Source organism: Fistularia commersonii, chromosome 30 (genome assembly GCF_037954325.1).
Source record: "Fistularia commersonii isolate RoL2024-O1a breed Wild chromosome 30, RoL_Fcom_v1.0, whole genome shotgun sequence".
In the NCBI taxonomy this organism is placed as follows: domain Eukaryota; kingdom Metazoa; phylum Chordata; class Actinopteri; order Syngnathiformes; family Fistulariidae; genus Fistularia; species Fistularia commersonii.
The window spans coordinates 11,854,599-11,869,680 of record NC_141313.1 but is presented as its reverse complement, the minus strand read 5'-3'; the positions used below and the strand labels follow the sequence as shown (position 1 = coordinate 11,869,680).

Here is a 15,082-nt window from a genome sequence, read left to right as displayed (position 1 = left end):
TCCTTCCTCACCAGAGAGGTAACATTCTACGTTCCAAGAGCCAGCTCCTGCAGCAGAAGATCTGACCGCCAAGGTCCCCCACTCCAGCTACCGCCCGGCTCACACCCTTCACCCTTCCTGTGTGTGGTGAGCCCAGCGGAAGAGGGACCCATGTTGTTCCATCGGGCTGTGTCCAGCCGAGCCCCATGGGTAAACACCCGGCCACCGGACACTCACCGCCGAACCCCGTCCCCAGGCCCTGGCTCCGGGGGAGTTGTGACCCGCGTCCAGGCAAGGGAAAACTGGGTCCAATTATTGTCGTATTCATGGAAGGTCTACTGAGCCACACTTTGTCTCGGTCCCTCACCTGGGACCTGTTTGCCTTGGGTAAAGCACCCGACAACATAGCTCCCAGGATCACCGGGACAGGCAAACCGCTACACCACGGCTAGGTGGCAGCTCATGGAGGGGTTAGCGGAATTCGAAAGGCTGAACTTCAAGATCAACCCCTTTAGTCATCAGATGAGTGAAATTATATTTAGATTGGATTTTCACACAGCTGGATTAAATGCAGTGAAATGCTGGTGCTTATATTTACCTCTAGACTCAGTTGTGCACCACGCTGCAAGTCTCACCCAGTGTCAGGTCCCCTCCAGTACATGAAATGGAAAATACAAGTAGGAGCTGTCCTGAACTTCTGGTGGTGATGTGTGGGTGTAGAGGACCAGCAGTGCGGGAGGGGAGTGGAGGCGAGTGCCGCACACAAGGCTAATGGTCTTTCAGTTAAGCTGCAACATGAAGGCAAAGCGAGGAAGAAGAAATCCATTAGAATGATTTGTTATTTACATGTTCTTATTTGGCAGGGATGTCATCAGGAGAAAAAAAGAATGATTTCCCAATCCAACATCAGAAAATGTAATTTCAGTCTCAGTCCTGCACGTCATGGGCAATCGTGGACTGGATTTCTTCAAGAAATCAAGTCCGATTATAATGAGAAGATTTGACAAGGATTAGATTAGATTAAACTTTTTTTTCATGTCTCTGAAGGTTCTCAGTCATCCAGTCATGGTGAATTCCTGTCGAAATCTTCTTGTCTTGGCATTTTCTGCCGATCAACTCTTCCATTTACACAACAAGCTACCATCACTTAAAGGCCCCCAAAACCCAGGCAGTTATAATATTGGGAAACTCCACAGGTCATCAGAAGTGAAGAAGCCCCTGGGATGAGGGCTGAAACGTCTTCAAGTAAATATATTAAAGTCCAATTTCCATGACAAGAAGGTTTGGACAAGAACTTTTTTGGGCCGTTACACATGTACAAGAACAGGACAACAAAATGCAGTTTAGCATCAAATCAGAAGTGCAAAAAATGAGATGGTGCAGCTATAATAAATAAATTAACAGTATGTACGTGGTATACCAGTCTATAACTTACAGGTGACTTACAGATAGAGTACTATGAACATACTATGAACAGTGTACAAATGGATATGTGTTTTCAGTGGAGTGGACTATAGACAGGAACTATGGACGACATTTACAAGTACAAGTGTGCAAATAAATTATGCTGTACACAACTCCAGTTGAAATGGATGTGAAAAATGTAATAATAATAATTTATCCTTTATTAACCCTTGTGGGGAAATTCGTTCTCTGCAATTAACCCATCGCAGATGAACCATGAGCACTAGGCTGGCATCCATCAGCACCAGGGAAGTAGTTAGAGGTTCAGTGTTTTGCTCAACAACACTTCGACACACCAAGAGGAGCCAGAAATCGAACCAGGAATGCACCGTTCTAAGGAAGATGCTCTGCCTCCTGCACCATGCCGCTTACTGAGCTTACAGCACCTGGTATTCCTAGGGAGTCTCCCATCCAAGAACTGACCAGGCCCGATCCTTATTATACCAAGATCAGCCACCAATTTAGTCCAGGGTATTGACACTTGGTACGTTAACCAGGTGGCAGAGGCCCTCAGTTGCTCTCTCTGGTTTCCTCCCACTGACTGTCCTCCTTCTCACCAGAAAACATCATTACAAGCAAAGAGGTCAGGAAACAGAGCTCTATATGTAATGTTAGCGGATGCAGTGTTACGCATCCAGGCGGCTATGAAAGGACGATCGCTTAATCTTAGCGGGATCAGAAACCAAAAAGCTGCTCGCTTCCCAAACCAAAAATCTTCTCCTGGGGTCAGTCAGGATCATCTAATCCAGACAGTCTCTTAATGTGGGCCAGTTCGAAGCTGTTCTCTGAAGTCATCGTGAGTCATGGTGTAATGATGATGGGCTTCACGATCCTCAAATGTATGGTAAGGTAGAGCATTTCATTCAAAAGCAAATTAATCCCAATGTTTATGCAAGCAGGGATACCCTCAATCTAGTGATCTGCTCTTGATGGCCCCTTTATATGTTGTGATTGGTGGTCTTTGCAAAGTTAAATGAATCCCCCGTCCCTTGCCTCTCAACATCGGACTTGATGTTTTGGTCTTGTGCCATGGCAGTAGACTCAGTTTAAAAGACAGCTGAATCCAAGAACCACTTTTTGCCATCAAGGTGTTTATATGAGACTTTGCAGTGTTGTGCAGAGGCTCCCGTCCCCCTGGTACCAGGCTTTCCAAAATCTCTGTGAGACTTTTGCCCGTCTGAGCCATCTTTAATCTTGGAGGCTGCAGCCAGCCCTGCTGTGTCTTTGGATGGATCTGATCCCAGTAGAACAGGCAGTATCCACTACCCCTTCCGGATTCTTGGGCTATTCGGAATACCTGAACGCCATTGGTTTTTTTTTGTTTGTTTTTTTGTTTTTTAATCATATTTGATTACATTGGTGAACCCGTCTTTTTCTTGTTCAACCCGTCCATTACAATGGTACACAGGTTAGGCAGGGGTTGGATTTGAAACCAACACATTTATGGACGATTGAAAAACAGCCTTGTTCCGGGTCCGATCTTTCGTAGATTTGCATCTGCAGCCTCGTCTTTGAACACCATCCTAACGGAAGAGCAATTCCACAGCATTGCTTCTAATAAGACATGAAAAACCTTACCGTCTGTTTGTGATCGTGTTCCCTATTTGTTTCTGAAATCACAAACCAAGGAGTCGTGCTTGTTTTTGTTGAATTTGTGATCCGGCAGAAGCAACCTGAGCTGCATTTGAGGATGAAGCTGTCACTTCTAATAGGCACTGACCCCTTTGAACCTGAACCCCTCTGAAAAAAACAAATTTGAATGATCAAGAAGTAGCTTATTAGTGTCACAGCTCATAAAGTTCCCATGAAGTGCATGAAGTGCAAGATGTACCTCACCTTTAGGAATCCAGGATCATGATCCTCCTGCGCGCAGTTATTAGAATTCTATTTAGTGAAAGGATGAAATGACGAGATTTTACAATGAACTGAACCAGTTTGGCTACAAATGAGTGAACGTATGAACCGGAAAATCAAAATTGACCTCATTATTTTAGGATCAGCTTAATGAGCTGCTCTTATTTTTCGCATTAAGCATTGCGGCGGTTGCGATTTTGTCAGCTGTGCTACTGACCATGTGACCTCCTGGTAATCCATCAGTGCACACACGCGCACGCACATACAAGATGCAATGTCATAATTAGATAAATGAGGTGGAAATGTGTTAAAAAGATGGGTCCAATTAAGGAATTGCTTTTTGTTGCTTTGGAATTTACAAAGATAATAAAAGATAACACTGGAAAGGGTGTGTTTGCATATTGAGAGTAACTGACAGCGTTGTTTACAGGGGATTCGTTAGCGGATCTTTTTGTGTGGCTCCGTCGCCTCCTGCAGATTATTCCGACCTCTGCTCCAGTTTGTCTCATGTGACAGAAGAAGCTCTCTCCTGCTTCCCACAAACACTTCAACGCAGAAGAGCAGCGTGGCATTTCATTACCATACATGTATATGTTATCACCTGAGGGCGTCCTCCGCTCTGCTTCCCCCTGCGCCCCGTGGGGGAAGCGATGGAGATAACACACAATGCCGCAGCCCTTCAGCTCATGAATGCCAGTCAGGAGGGAGCATCTCCTCACCAACAAAGCCGTGGTCTTGCAGAGCCGTCCAAAGATTTCTGCTGTCAGCACAAATGGACATAAGGCCCCTCATATCCTTGCCTCGGTGGAGTTTTCTGTCAATTTGAAAATGAGTCAGTTGGAGACATTTATCTATTGGCCTTCATCGTGAACAAAAAGCCATTTGAAGCCGTTCGTTTCGTATATTCATTGCAGGAAATGTAAAAATGACGCGTGGAAATGGCTTAGTTTTACCGATTGCATATGTGGCCCAGGAAAGCAAAAAAAAGGCAACCTTGACTGCCACTAATCATGAGTTTCTTCTGGGACTGTCACAGGCTCTCCACGCCCTGTGAGCTACCCTCCCGAATCAACTCTCCAATGAATCACCTCCAGTGCAGCGTTTCATTTAAAATGGGAAGAAACATGAAAAAGAAATTCCCCAGAGACAGATGCTAAATCACTGATGGGGGAGGTATGGATGGTACGGTGAGGAGATAGCTACCATGCAGTGGCCCCTCCTCCCTTCTCGCTTCATATTTAAGAGCCGACTAGTCATCTGATAATGAATGGTGATTGCAAGTTGGCAGGCTTGTCAGGGAAATGCGGTGGATGACATTCATGGTGGCGTGTCGCCCCACGTCTAGATTTATATCTACCCTTTCGAGCAGCACTTGAAAGTTCAGGACAGAGTTCAGGATAAAGTGTCAGAGACTCTGAAAAGATTCTTCCTGGCAAAAGATATGACTTGCATGCTGTCCTTGACATTCGCTGATACCATATTTTTCGATCTATAAGGTGCATTTAAAATCCTTAAATTTTCTCAAAAATTGGCCGTGCGCCTTATAATATGTTGCCTTATGTATGAATTCTTCTTGTGCTCACTGACCTCCAACCAATTTTATGTGGTACACTACACTCAAAAATTGTGCGATGAAGCCGCTCTGCTTGATTGATGGTTGACCATTCCCGCCTGACACAGGAACGTTGTTTTAAAGTTGGTCCTTGGTTGGATATGGGTTGCACCATCAGACAACATTAGATAACTAATTATGTATTGCGGGAATAGTTTAAATCTCATACTAATTACAGGTGTCCATTACCGCTGGCAACCATAAACCGATCAGAGACCAGTACGTAGTACCCTGACCTCCACTACTTTTTTAATACTGATACATACTATGCTTTAACAGAAAATTTCTGTACATTTGTGTGTATGAGGACCCCCAAAAATGGCACCTGTTAAGAGACATGCTTACAAAGCAGAATTCAAACTCAAAGCTGCCAGTAACACAGTAGATAATAGGAATAGAGCAACTGAGACAAAATTCAACATTAATGAATCAATGAAACCGAAGCGGGGGAAGCAAGCAGATGAACTGCGCCAAGTAAAGAAGACCAAACAGAGTTTCCAAGTGAACAAAGCAAATACACAGTTGGCCAAAATTCAGAACTTGGACAAAGTTGCAGACCAACATTGAAATTTTTGGAAAAATATTGATCATATAGTTTGGTGGCAAGTTCACACGTGCTACTCTCTCCCTGCTTACGTTCACATTTGAAAGTACTTGCTTTTTCTCCGGGCACACAAGCTCAAACTTTCATCCTACACTATTTCACAAACTCTCCCTCATTGAAGGGCTGGGCTGATTTTGCAATGTCTGCTGGCACAATAAAACGAGCCTATACAGTTGCCTTACTTTGTCATATGGCTTTTTTGAACATAGTCTGTTGTGAAACCAAACCTCTTTTCATTTCTTCTACTTTCTGCTGCCTTTGAGTCATGTCCAAGACCTTGTACTTGTCTTGGTGTTGGGTTTCATAATGTCGTTTAATGTTCTATTGTTTGTCTAACTCCTTGGTTAGAGCCACATTGGCTCCACATACAAGACAAACAGGTCTGGGATTCTGGGATTTGTAATATTACCAGTACAGTGGGGCAAAAAGTATTTAGTCAGCCACCAATTGTGCAAGTTCTCCCACTTAAAAAGATGAGAGGCCTGTAATTTTCCTCATAGGTACACTTCAGCTATGAGAGACAGAATGCGAAAAATAAATCCAGAAAAATCACATTATCTGATATTTAAAGAATTCATTTGCAAATTATGGTGGAAAATAAAGTATTTGGTCACCTGCAAACAAGCAAGATTTCTGGCTCTTACAGACCTGTAATTTCTTTTGTAAGAGGAGCCTTAGTCCTCCACACATTAACTGTATTAATGGCACCTGTTTGAACTGGTTATCAGAATAAAAGACACCTGTCCACAACCTCAAACAGTCACACTCCAAACTCCACTATGGCCAAGACAGAAGAGCTGTCAAAGGAATCTAGAAACAAAATTGTAGACCATCTGGGAAGACTGAATTTGCAATAGGTAAGCAGCTTGGTGTGAAGAAATCAACTGTGGGAGCAATTATTAGAAAATGGAAGACATACCAGACCACTGATAATCTCCCTTGATCTGGGGGACCTTGTGAATGACCTGCAGAGAGCTGGGACCAAAGTAACAAAGGCTGCCATCAGTAACACACTACGCAGCCAGGGACTCAGATCCTGCAGTGCCAGACGTGTCCCCCTGCTTAAGCCAGTACATGTCCAGGCCAGTCTGAAGTTTGCTAGAGTACATTTGGATGATCCAGAAGGGGATTAGGAGAATGTCCTGAGGTCAGATGAAACCAAAGTAGAACTTTTTAGTAAAAACTCAACTTGTCGGGTTTGGAGGAGAGAGAATGCTGAGTTGCATCTAAATAACACCATGCCTGCCGTGGAGCGTGGCGGTGGAAATATCATGCTTTGGCCTGTTTTTCTACAAAGGGACCAGGACAACTGATCTGCAAAAAGGAAAGAGTGAACAGGGCCATTAATTGTGAGTTTTTGAGTGAAAGCCTCCCATCAGCAAGGGCATTGAAGATGAAACTTGCCTGGGTGTTTCAGCATGATAATAATCCCAAACACATTGCCAGGGTAACAGAGGAGTGACTTGGTAAGAAGCATTTCAAGGTCCTGGAGTTGCCTAGCCAGTCTCCAGATCTCAACCCCATGGAAAACCTTTGAAAATCTGTGTTGCCCGGCAACAGCCCCAAAACATTTTGCATTCTGTCTCTCATAGTTGAAATTAAAATTGCAGGTCTCTCTCATCTTTTTAAGTTGGAGAGATTGCACAATTGGTGGCTGAATAAATACCTTTTTACCCTACTGTACGTGCACTGTAGACTTGAATACCATTGGACCATCTAATAGTTATTTAGTATGGCTTTGCAGGCCAAATATAATAACAGGCTAGAGTTTGACGCCTATGCTGTAGTCTATAAACCACGAGATAAGCAGTAAATGAGCGCATGCATCACACAGCTGTACACAGTACATTTGGGGCGCTACCTGGTGACTCTGTATCCGGGAGAGGTTTCTGTGCTCATGTAGGCAGAGGAAGGAGGAAGGCCTGTTTAAGCTCAACCCAAGGGGGTGGCATGGCACAGGGGGTTAGAGCACTTCTCCTTGGAACTGAACATTTCTTATTCAATTCCTGGTTCCCCCTATCCTGTCAAAGTTTTGTTGAACAAGACGCTGTACCCCCTAACTGCTCCCCTGGCACTGTTCCCACCTTCTGCTCATGGTGCATCCATGATGGGTTAAATGCAGTGATCAAAATTGAACTGATGTTTTGCTCTATGTAGTGACAATAAAGGCATTTCTTCTTCATGTTGGACTTATGTGCAAGGAAGGCATGGACCATGACCGTTTCAAGGTTCCTCAGAGGTGTACTTGGCACCAGATGATCATTGATTGATTTTCTCCTTGTATCGTCAGACTTGTGGCCGCACAGGTACCCAATCGCTTGGACACCTGGTGATGATTTGGGTCAAATTGAGAGCAAGTCAGTCGGTCTGACGCATGAAACCTAAAACAATTAGTTTGGAGAACTGTGTCCATAAGGCTTTGAATTCGTAGACTTCACCAGCGGGGGACGGGAAACCCAAGCATTCCACATCTAGGGTTATAAGTGTGGAGCAGCTTCCTGGAGATATGTTGAGAAGGTTATCTGTGCTTGTCAGGGCAGCAACATGAGATCCCATCGGTGGACCCTCGGGGTGCAGAAGTCCGTTCAGCTCAGAAGTCTGTCAGCGTTTATCAGAGCCGACAGGATAGAAAGGTTGCAGCCTCAAAGATAACAGAAGCAAAAACCTAGCTGTAAGAGGCAGCATTCACATTCTTGACACAATGTCAAACATGCTTCTGGTGGCTGCTGTGCTCCACCAGGGCTGCCCTCTGGCACTGACTCTGGGTTTGCAGGTGCAGAGGAAGGTGACGCCTCCAAGAAATGAGGCAGCATCAACCCTCAGGGAAAGAAGCCGGCCGGTAATAACAGCATAGATAACAGTGACTTTGCATGGTACCATCCCCCCTTGGAAACTGGCTCAGATCAGTATACATTCCCCTGACAGTCTTCTCAAGAATGCGTGGCTTTCAGGTTTATGATTTCAAAACATCACATAGAAGGACGTCAAGAACCTTTAATCCTTGCTGTTCTTTCAGATGTGTTCTCCCTGAAAAGCAATTACTATATGAAACCAAACAATTCTGTTTAATGCAGTCGACTTGCTAACTGGCCCACCTGCTGTCTTGGAGTGCTGCTTCCTGTCAGGCAGGCGCACACAGTTGTTGCCAATTATCCATTATCTGAAGTCTTTTATTAGTGTTTTGATGAAACACTAATGAGACAGGCAACATTCGGTCAAGGTCGTCCCTCTTTCTCGGAAAATTATGAGCAAATACTTACCTCCTCTCCATCTAACGGTGATATATTTCCAACCGCCGCGTGTAAATTATTAGTCATGTGTTTCCAGGAGGAAGAGGGGCTCACGGAGAACGACGGCATCGAAGAAGAAAGAGCCGAGCAAGAGGATCCGAACTGAGTCTGGGAACGAAAGAACACGAACACTGATAGGTGGTTTCGCCTGCCACATTATCCTCGGACAATATAGCAGATGCAACCTTCTACTTGCCTCACAAAGTTTCCAGACTGCAGTCACCTTTCACTTCAGGTATTTGAGCAACCAGAGCTATTTTAGAAAACATTATTTAGAGAGGTATGCCTTTACATTCAAGGGCAGACTTTTTCATTTTGTAACATCAGCACCAGAAAGACAGCTAGATAAAGCAGCACATCATCTGCATAGATTAATGTGAGGTTGCTTGTCTGACGCTTAAAGACCAGCAGCCTTGTTGTGATGACCAGAAATCCCGTGAATTTACGAGCTAAAAGCAGCAGAACAGGGTGATGGGGGAGCAATGGAGGGGCGGAGGGGTGATGGTGGGGTTGGATCTACTCTGGGCCAACACAGCGCTTCTTTCCACAGTCCGTTAGTCCCTTTCTCTGATCAGGCTAACCACATCTCGTCAGGCATTTTACACACACACACACACACACACACACACACACACACACACACACACACACACACACACACACACACACACACACACACACACACACACACACACAGTGGTAAAAAAGTATTTAGTCAGCCACCAATTGCGCAAGTTTTCCCACTTAAAATGATGAGTGGTCTGTAATTTTCATCATAGGTACACTTCAACTATGAGGGACAGAATGTGAAAAAAATTCCAGAAAACTACATTGTCTGATTTTTAAAGAATTTACACCAAGAATCACACCAAGCTGCTTACCTTTTGCAGCTTCAGTCATCCCAGCCTGGTGCAGGTCTACAGTTTTGTTTCTGGTGTCCTTTGACAGCTCTATGGTCTTGGCCATCGTGGATTATGGAGTGTGACTGAGGTCGTCGATAGGTGACTTTTATTCTAATAACCAGCTCAAACAGGTGCCATTAATACAGGTAACGTGTGAAAGACCTCTTACAAAAGACATTACAGGTCTGTGAGAGCCAGAAATCTTTCTTGATTGTAGGTGACCAAATACTTTTTTTCCATGATAATTTGCACAAAATATTTTAAGACTCAGATAACGTGATTTTCTGGATTTTTTTTTTGCATTCTGCCTCTAATAGTTGAAGTGTACCTGTGAGCAAAATTACAGGCCTCTCATCTTTTTAAGTGGGAGAACTCCCACAATTGGTAGCTGACTAAATTCTTCTTGCCCATACTCACACAGTTGGGAATATACATTTATATATATAAATATATATATATATATATATATATATATACACAGACACATACACACACAGTCGCTTGTTTTAAGTTCTTGTTTATTTTGTCGTTTTCTTTCTGCTGTGATGTCCTTTAAATTACACCAGCTTCACAATAAATAGTGTGTGTGTGTTTGGGGGGGTAGATTATAACACCTGCTATCCATTTTTTTTTGTTTGATAGCTGTAATTCCATGCTGTAGCCAAACAGCATGCTGCACACTGAGACTGGTTTCTTTCCATATTCATACAAAAAGCCACCTAAATCCACAGGATGGTCATTTTTTAATTTATTTAGTTTTTCCCAATCAAGCATAAGACAGGAGAAAACCCTGTTAGTTAGTTTGTAGCCTGTAAGCAGATGTCTTTTGCCAGCATATCTTTGAAATCCAATGCAATTTTTATTTTTAATCGCATACAAATAACAGATAATATAAAGGTTAATATAAAGGATTTAAAACAGGTTTTAAATCAGGGGGAAGGTTCCAGAAGGGTCCATTCCGCACAAAGCTACATGTAAACAAGGTTCAAGTCGTTCATGCCTCTGTAATTGTGTTTCAGCTAACATAAGAAATGGGAGCAAAAACCAAAAAAACACATAATTATGAATATATTTCTCAGTTGCCACTCATTCAAAGCTGCTTTTTTTTTCTTGAAGCATTTAAATGATGATTGCGTTCAGTAAATAATATTGAAAATGAAAGGCGGCTGTCTGGAATTTGCACCCTCTGACTATCACAGTGACACAGGAATAAACCCACAAAGTGCCAATAAACCTGAACTGTGAAAGAAAAGCTTCTCTCTCCCAGACTCTAAATGCAAATTAAATGTCGAATTGAATTCCTCTGTATCCTCAGTGCCTTTATTGTTATGGCTGAAACCTTGTACAGCTCCCAGTGCAACATGGGCAGCCTTCAGCCTCGACCAGTAAGATAATAAAAAGGAGAGATAGAAAGCAGGAGTGTGATGAGGACGGAAGGGGTGTGAAGGGCATGATCTGTTATTGCTCATACAGGAAGTGTGAACAGTTATGTTCTTATAGCTGAAAAGATCAAACAATATCTTTAATATCCATAAAAGAAATAATCATGTGCTAAGGTTCAACAGTTCAAAGCATAGTGTGTAAAAGAGGGAAAGAAACAGGTTCAAGCAGGCTGGAATGGGTGGAGAACAGTGTCAGGGGTACTATGAGATAGAAGACTATCAGCCAGAATGAGAGAAAAGGTGGAGGAGACAGTGGTGAGACCAGCTATGCTGTATGGTCTACAAACAGTGACAATGACCAAATGGCAGGAGACAGAACAGGGGGTTGCAGAGATGAAGATGTTAAGATTCTCTTTGGGAGTGAACAGGACGGATAGGATCAGGAATGAGTCCATTGGCACTTGTGAGATGTTCTGGACATAGACTGAGATGTTTGGATCATGTACAGAGGAGGGATAGTGAATGTATTGGTAGAAGGATGCTGGAATTGGAGATCTAGAGGAACACCAAAGAGAAAATTTATGGATGTTGTAAGAGAGGATATGAAGTGAATAGGTGTGAAAGAGGAGGATACTGTTAAAAGGGTTAGATTGAGAAGGTGGACTCACATGGAGAGGAAACAGCCCAAAGGAAAAGAAGAAGATCCATGAAAGAAATAATGTTTGATGCACATGGCGAGACGTTGCAGCACCAGACCAGCACAATGACGGAGCACAAGAACTCGGACAAGGACTAGCCAATGCATGTGAGGTGCAGTCAAAAATTCAAAATGGCTAGATTTTCACATTTACTGTTCAAATACTGAGAAGAGATGTGCAGCTAAGCTGCCGACTGTTGTGCCTCAATATGGATTGTGCAATGATGGCTTACTGCTGGCATGCTCTGCACTGAGACTGTTTTGCTAGCTCACTGTATGTCACTATTACATTTTTTAAAGACTTTTGCAAGATTAACAACATTTCCAATGTACAGTGTTTTTTGTCAACAACTGTATGTGTGTTACTAGTTTCTTGTGCTGAGCGATCTTAAAACAGGTGTGGTGGGCGCATGGTAGGGGGCGCTCGTGATTCCAGGGATTGTTCTTGCAATTCCTCAGCTTATTCGGTGCATAAGCTCCCCTGTAGGGTTCATATGTTTGTGTATGATTCTGATGAAGTCAATGCCTCACCAGCCGTCAACCTCACTGCACGTCACTGCGATGGGGCTGGGCTAGTGCTAACTATAAGATTTCTCAACAAGCAAGGTCTGAAGCCAATTCTTGAGCAAAAAGATGGAGATCAGAAGATTTTTCCATGGGAGGGGAGCTCGAACTGAATACTGCAGCTGGAGAGGAGTTGTTGAGAGTTTCGCTAGTGTGTTTTTCCAGAGTGCTGCCATTCCGCAACGAATCTGCAAAGCGATTTTAGAAGATCATGGAAATCATGAAAGGGTCGAATAGTTTTCTGCTCAACCTCCTGTTGATTTCCACCTGTGGAACGTTACACTTAAATAATCTGCATCTGAATTTGGCCAAATAAGTCACACATTGTACGCTGTTTTCTGAGAAAAGCAGGGACTTTAACAACAAAACAAGATGATTTATGTGTGGCAGCCATTTGAATATCAGGCTGATGGTGACAGACCTACTATTCTGAAAGCGGTAACTGTGAGACAGAGGCACGTTCTTTCATATTTTTTCATGCTCCGTATTTTTCAAACGTATCTCCAGCATCAGGGCGAAGCACACTTTCCGTGTGCAGGTTCAAATTGTGGTGCAGGAAAGTGTTGCAAAAAAAAATATTAAAAAAAAAAAAAAAGTTTATACTTTATTAAACCCTCATTGAGAAATTAATTCTCTGCATTTAACCCATCATGGGTGAACCATGAGGAGTAGGCTGCCATCATCAACGCCAGGGGTTCAGTGTCAACAACACTTTGACACGCAAGGGGGAGCAAGGAATTGAACCCGGAATGGTCAGTTTCAAAGACGATTGCTATACCTCCTGAGCTAAGCTGCCCCAAAGCACCTTGTCGAGACTATTTCCCAAAGAGCTTCACACCAGCTAGCATTCATAAACCACACCATGAGGGCCCCGTCTACATGCGGAGCCGGGGATTAAAACCGCCAACCTCCTGCTTGGAGTGGAGGTTCTCTTGAGGTGAACTCATGTCGAAATCTACTTGTCAGGGTAACTGGACTTTCTTCGCTTGAAGATGTTTCAGCCCTTTTGTCTGAAGAAGCTGAAGACGTGAAGAAATTCAAGTCCAGTTGCCACAAAAGAAGATTTTGACAAGAATTCTACTGATTGGAGGCAGCTCTGAGTAAAATACGATCCAACTTGATAATGAGAACTTAAGACTCATAGGTGTGTATATGCACGCACGCACACTCATGCATGCATGCACGTGGTCTCGTCGTTTCTCTCGGCACGTCTCTCCCTTCCTTCTATGTTCATATTCACAAACAGTGGGACGCTGATGCCCCTCATCCGAACGTCAGAGCAGCAAGGGGTGCCATTGTGATATTTCCCTGCAGAAAGGGAACGCCGTTAGACGGCGGGAGCAGAAAAGACATTATCCGGAGGCCCCATTTTGGACGTGGTAATATGCGGCACTGATGACACGAGCCGTAGGTGCCCGCCGACGTTGGGCGCGGGTTCCCTGCTGTCGAGCTCCGAGCTCCCCATCTTAGACCGAGCCATTAGAGCTCCGATGGCCCATTAATGACACAATGGATTGATTTGCTACCAGTTGCCCTGCCAACCGCATGCCATAATCCGCAGTGCACCAAATAGATACCGACCAGGCATGTCTTCGTGCCTTCTACGCCGCACCTTCAGCAGTCAGATTTAATGCTTCACAGAGTAATGTACAACTGCCAGCGCTTTGTGTGCATATGTGAGTCACGACTTTTCAAATGTAAGTAATCATATTTTTACCAAACGCAGTGAGACAGTGAAATATAACAGCTCAAATGCAACTGCTGGTGTTTACCAGCCCACAGTCAAAATATGCAATTGGTTTCAAGACAGTTGTCAAAATAGCGTTGAGAAAAAATAAGTGCCACTGTTTGGCAGGCAATGGACATTTCAACTTAAATGAAGAGTGATTGTTTTGTGAAAAATACATTTTGATGGGGGTTTTCTGGATTAATGGCTCTTGCGCCTTCATATTTCATCGGTATGTTTCAAACCAAACACGAAACTCTGAACGCCCCCTTAGAAAAAAGGCTAAATCATCACTTTGGAGATGTTGACTGTGTAAGAAGAGATGCAATTCCAAGTAGTTTGAAGTGCAGACTTTACCTGTTTTGGTGGAGTCCAGCTGACAGCTGAGATGATCTAAACATAAGATAATACTTCATTGATCTAAATAGGGGAAATTTGTTTGTCACAGCAGTGCAAATATATGTAATAATAAATAGATATGAATATAAATATAATAGAAGAGACATAAGTAGAAGAAACAAGGAACAAAAACAGCAGAAAGGATAAAAAAAGATTGCAGAATGAAAAAAAACAAAGGGAAAATTGAATGACCAGGGTAGGAATGGAATGACAACAAGGATACATTTTCTCTTTTTTACACTAAAGTACCAGATTCAAAATGAAGGGATGCTTAAACCTCTGGTGACCAAGTTTGAGGAACAGCTGAGGAGCACCAGAGGCCATGGGAGGGCTTCCAGTGATTGAGTACCATTTGGAGCAAGGTCATGGATGTTTTTTGTAAGCAGAAGACATTCACTGTGTGACCTTTGCATGGTCCACTGCCAACTCCTACCAATTGTTATTCTCAACATTTCTCCTTCAGATCATCCTCTGCGGCTGAAGTCTGCCCGATGAATTCAGGACAACAAATAAAAAGCAAAAAGTGCATCTGCAACTCGAAATGTGCCGCCTGCAGTTCTGAGTAAGCCTCTGAAGCTGATAAGAAAGAAGTATTTAAACACCAGCAGC

At 43.4% G+C, this 15,082-nt stretch overlaps 1 protein-coding gene across 1 annotated transcript in view; it reads left to right on the top strand.

Moving 5' to 3' along the window:
- Window positions 1-9,050, top strand: part of phf14 (PHD finger protein 14) — a 58,523-nt gene extending 49,473 nt beyond the window's left edge. The window contains exon 18 of the mRNA XM_086177967.1: window positions 8,841-9,050. Within this exon, the coding sequence (XP_086034093.1) occupies window positions 8,841-8,909 (69 nt within the window). The 3' untranslated portion in view covers window positions 8,910-9,050. The remainder of the gene's footprint in view (window positions 1-8,840) is intronic.
- The last annotated feature ends 6,032 nt before the right edge of the window (window positions 9,051-15,082 follow it).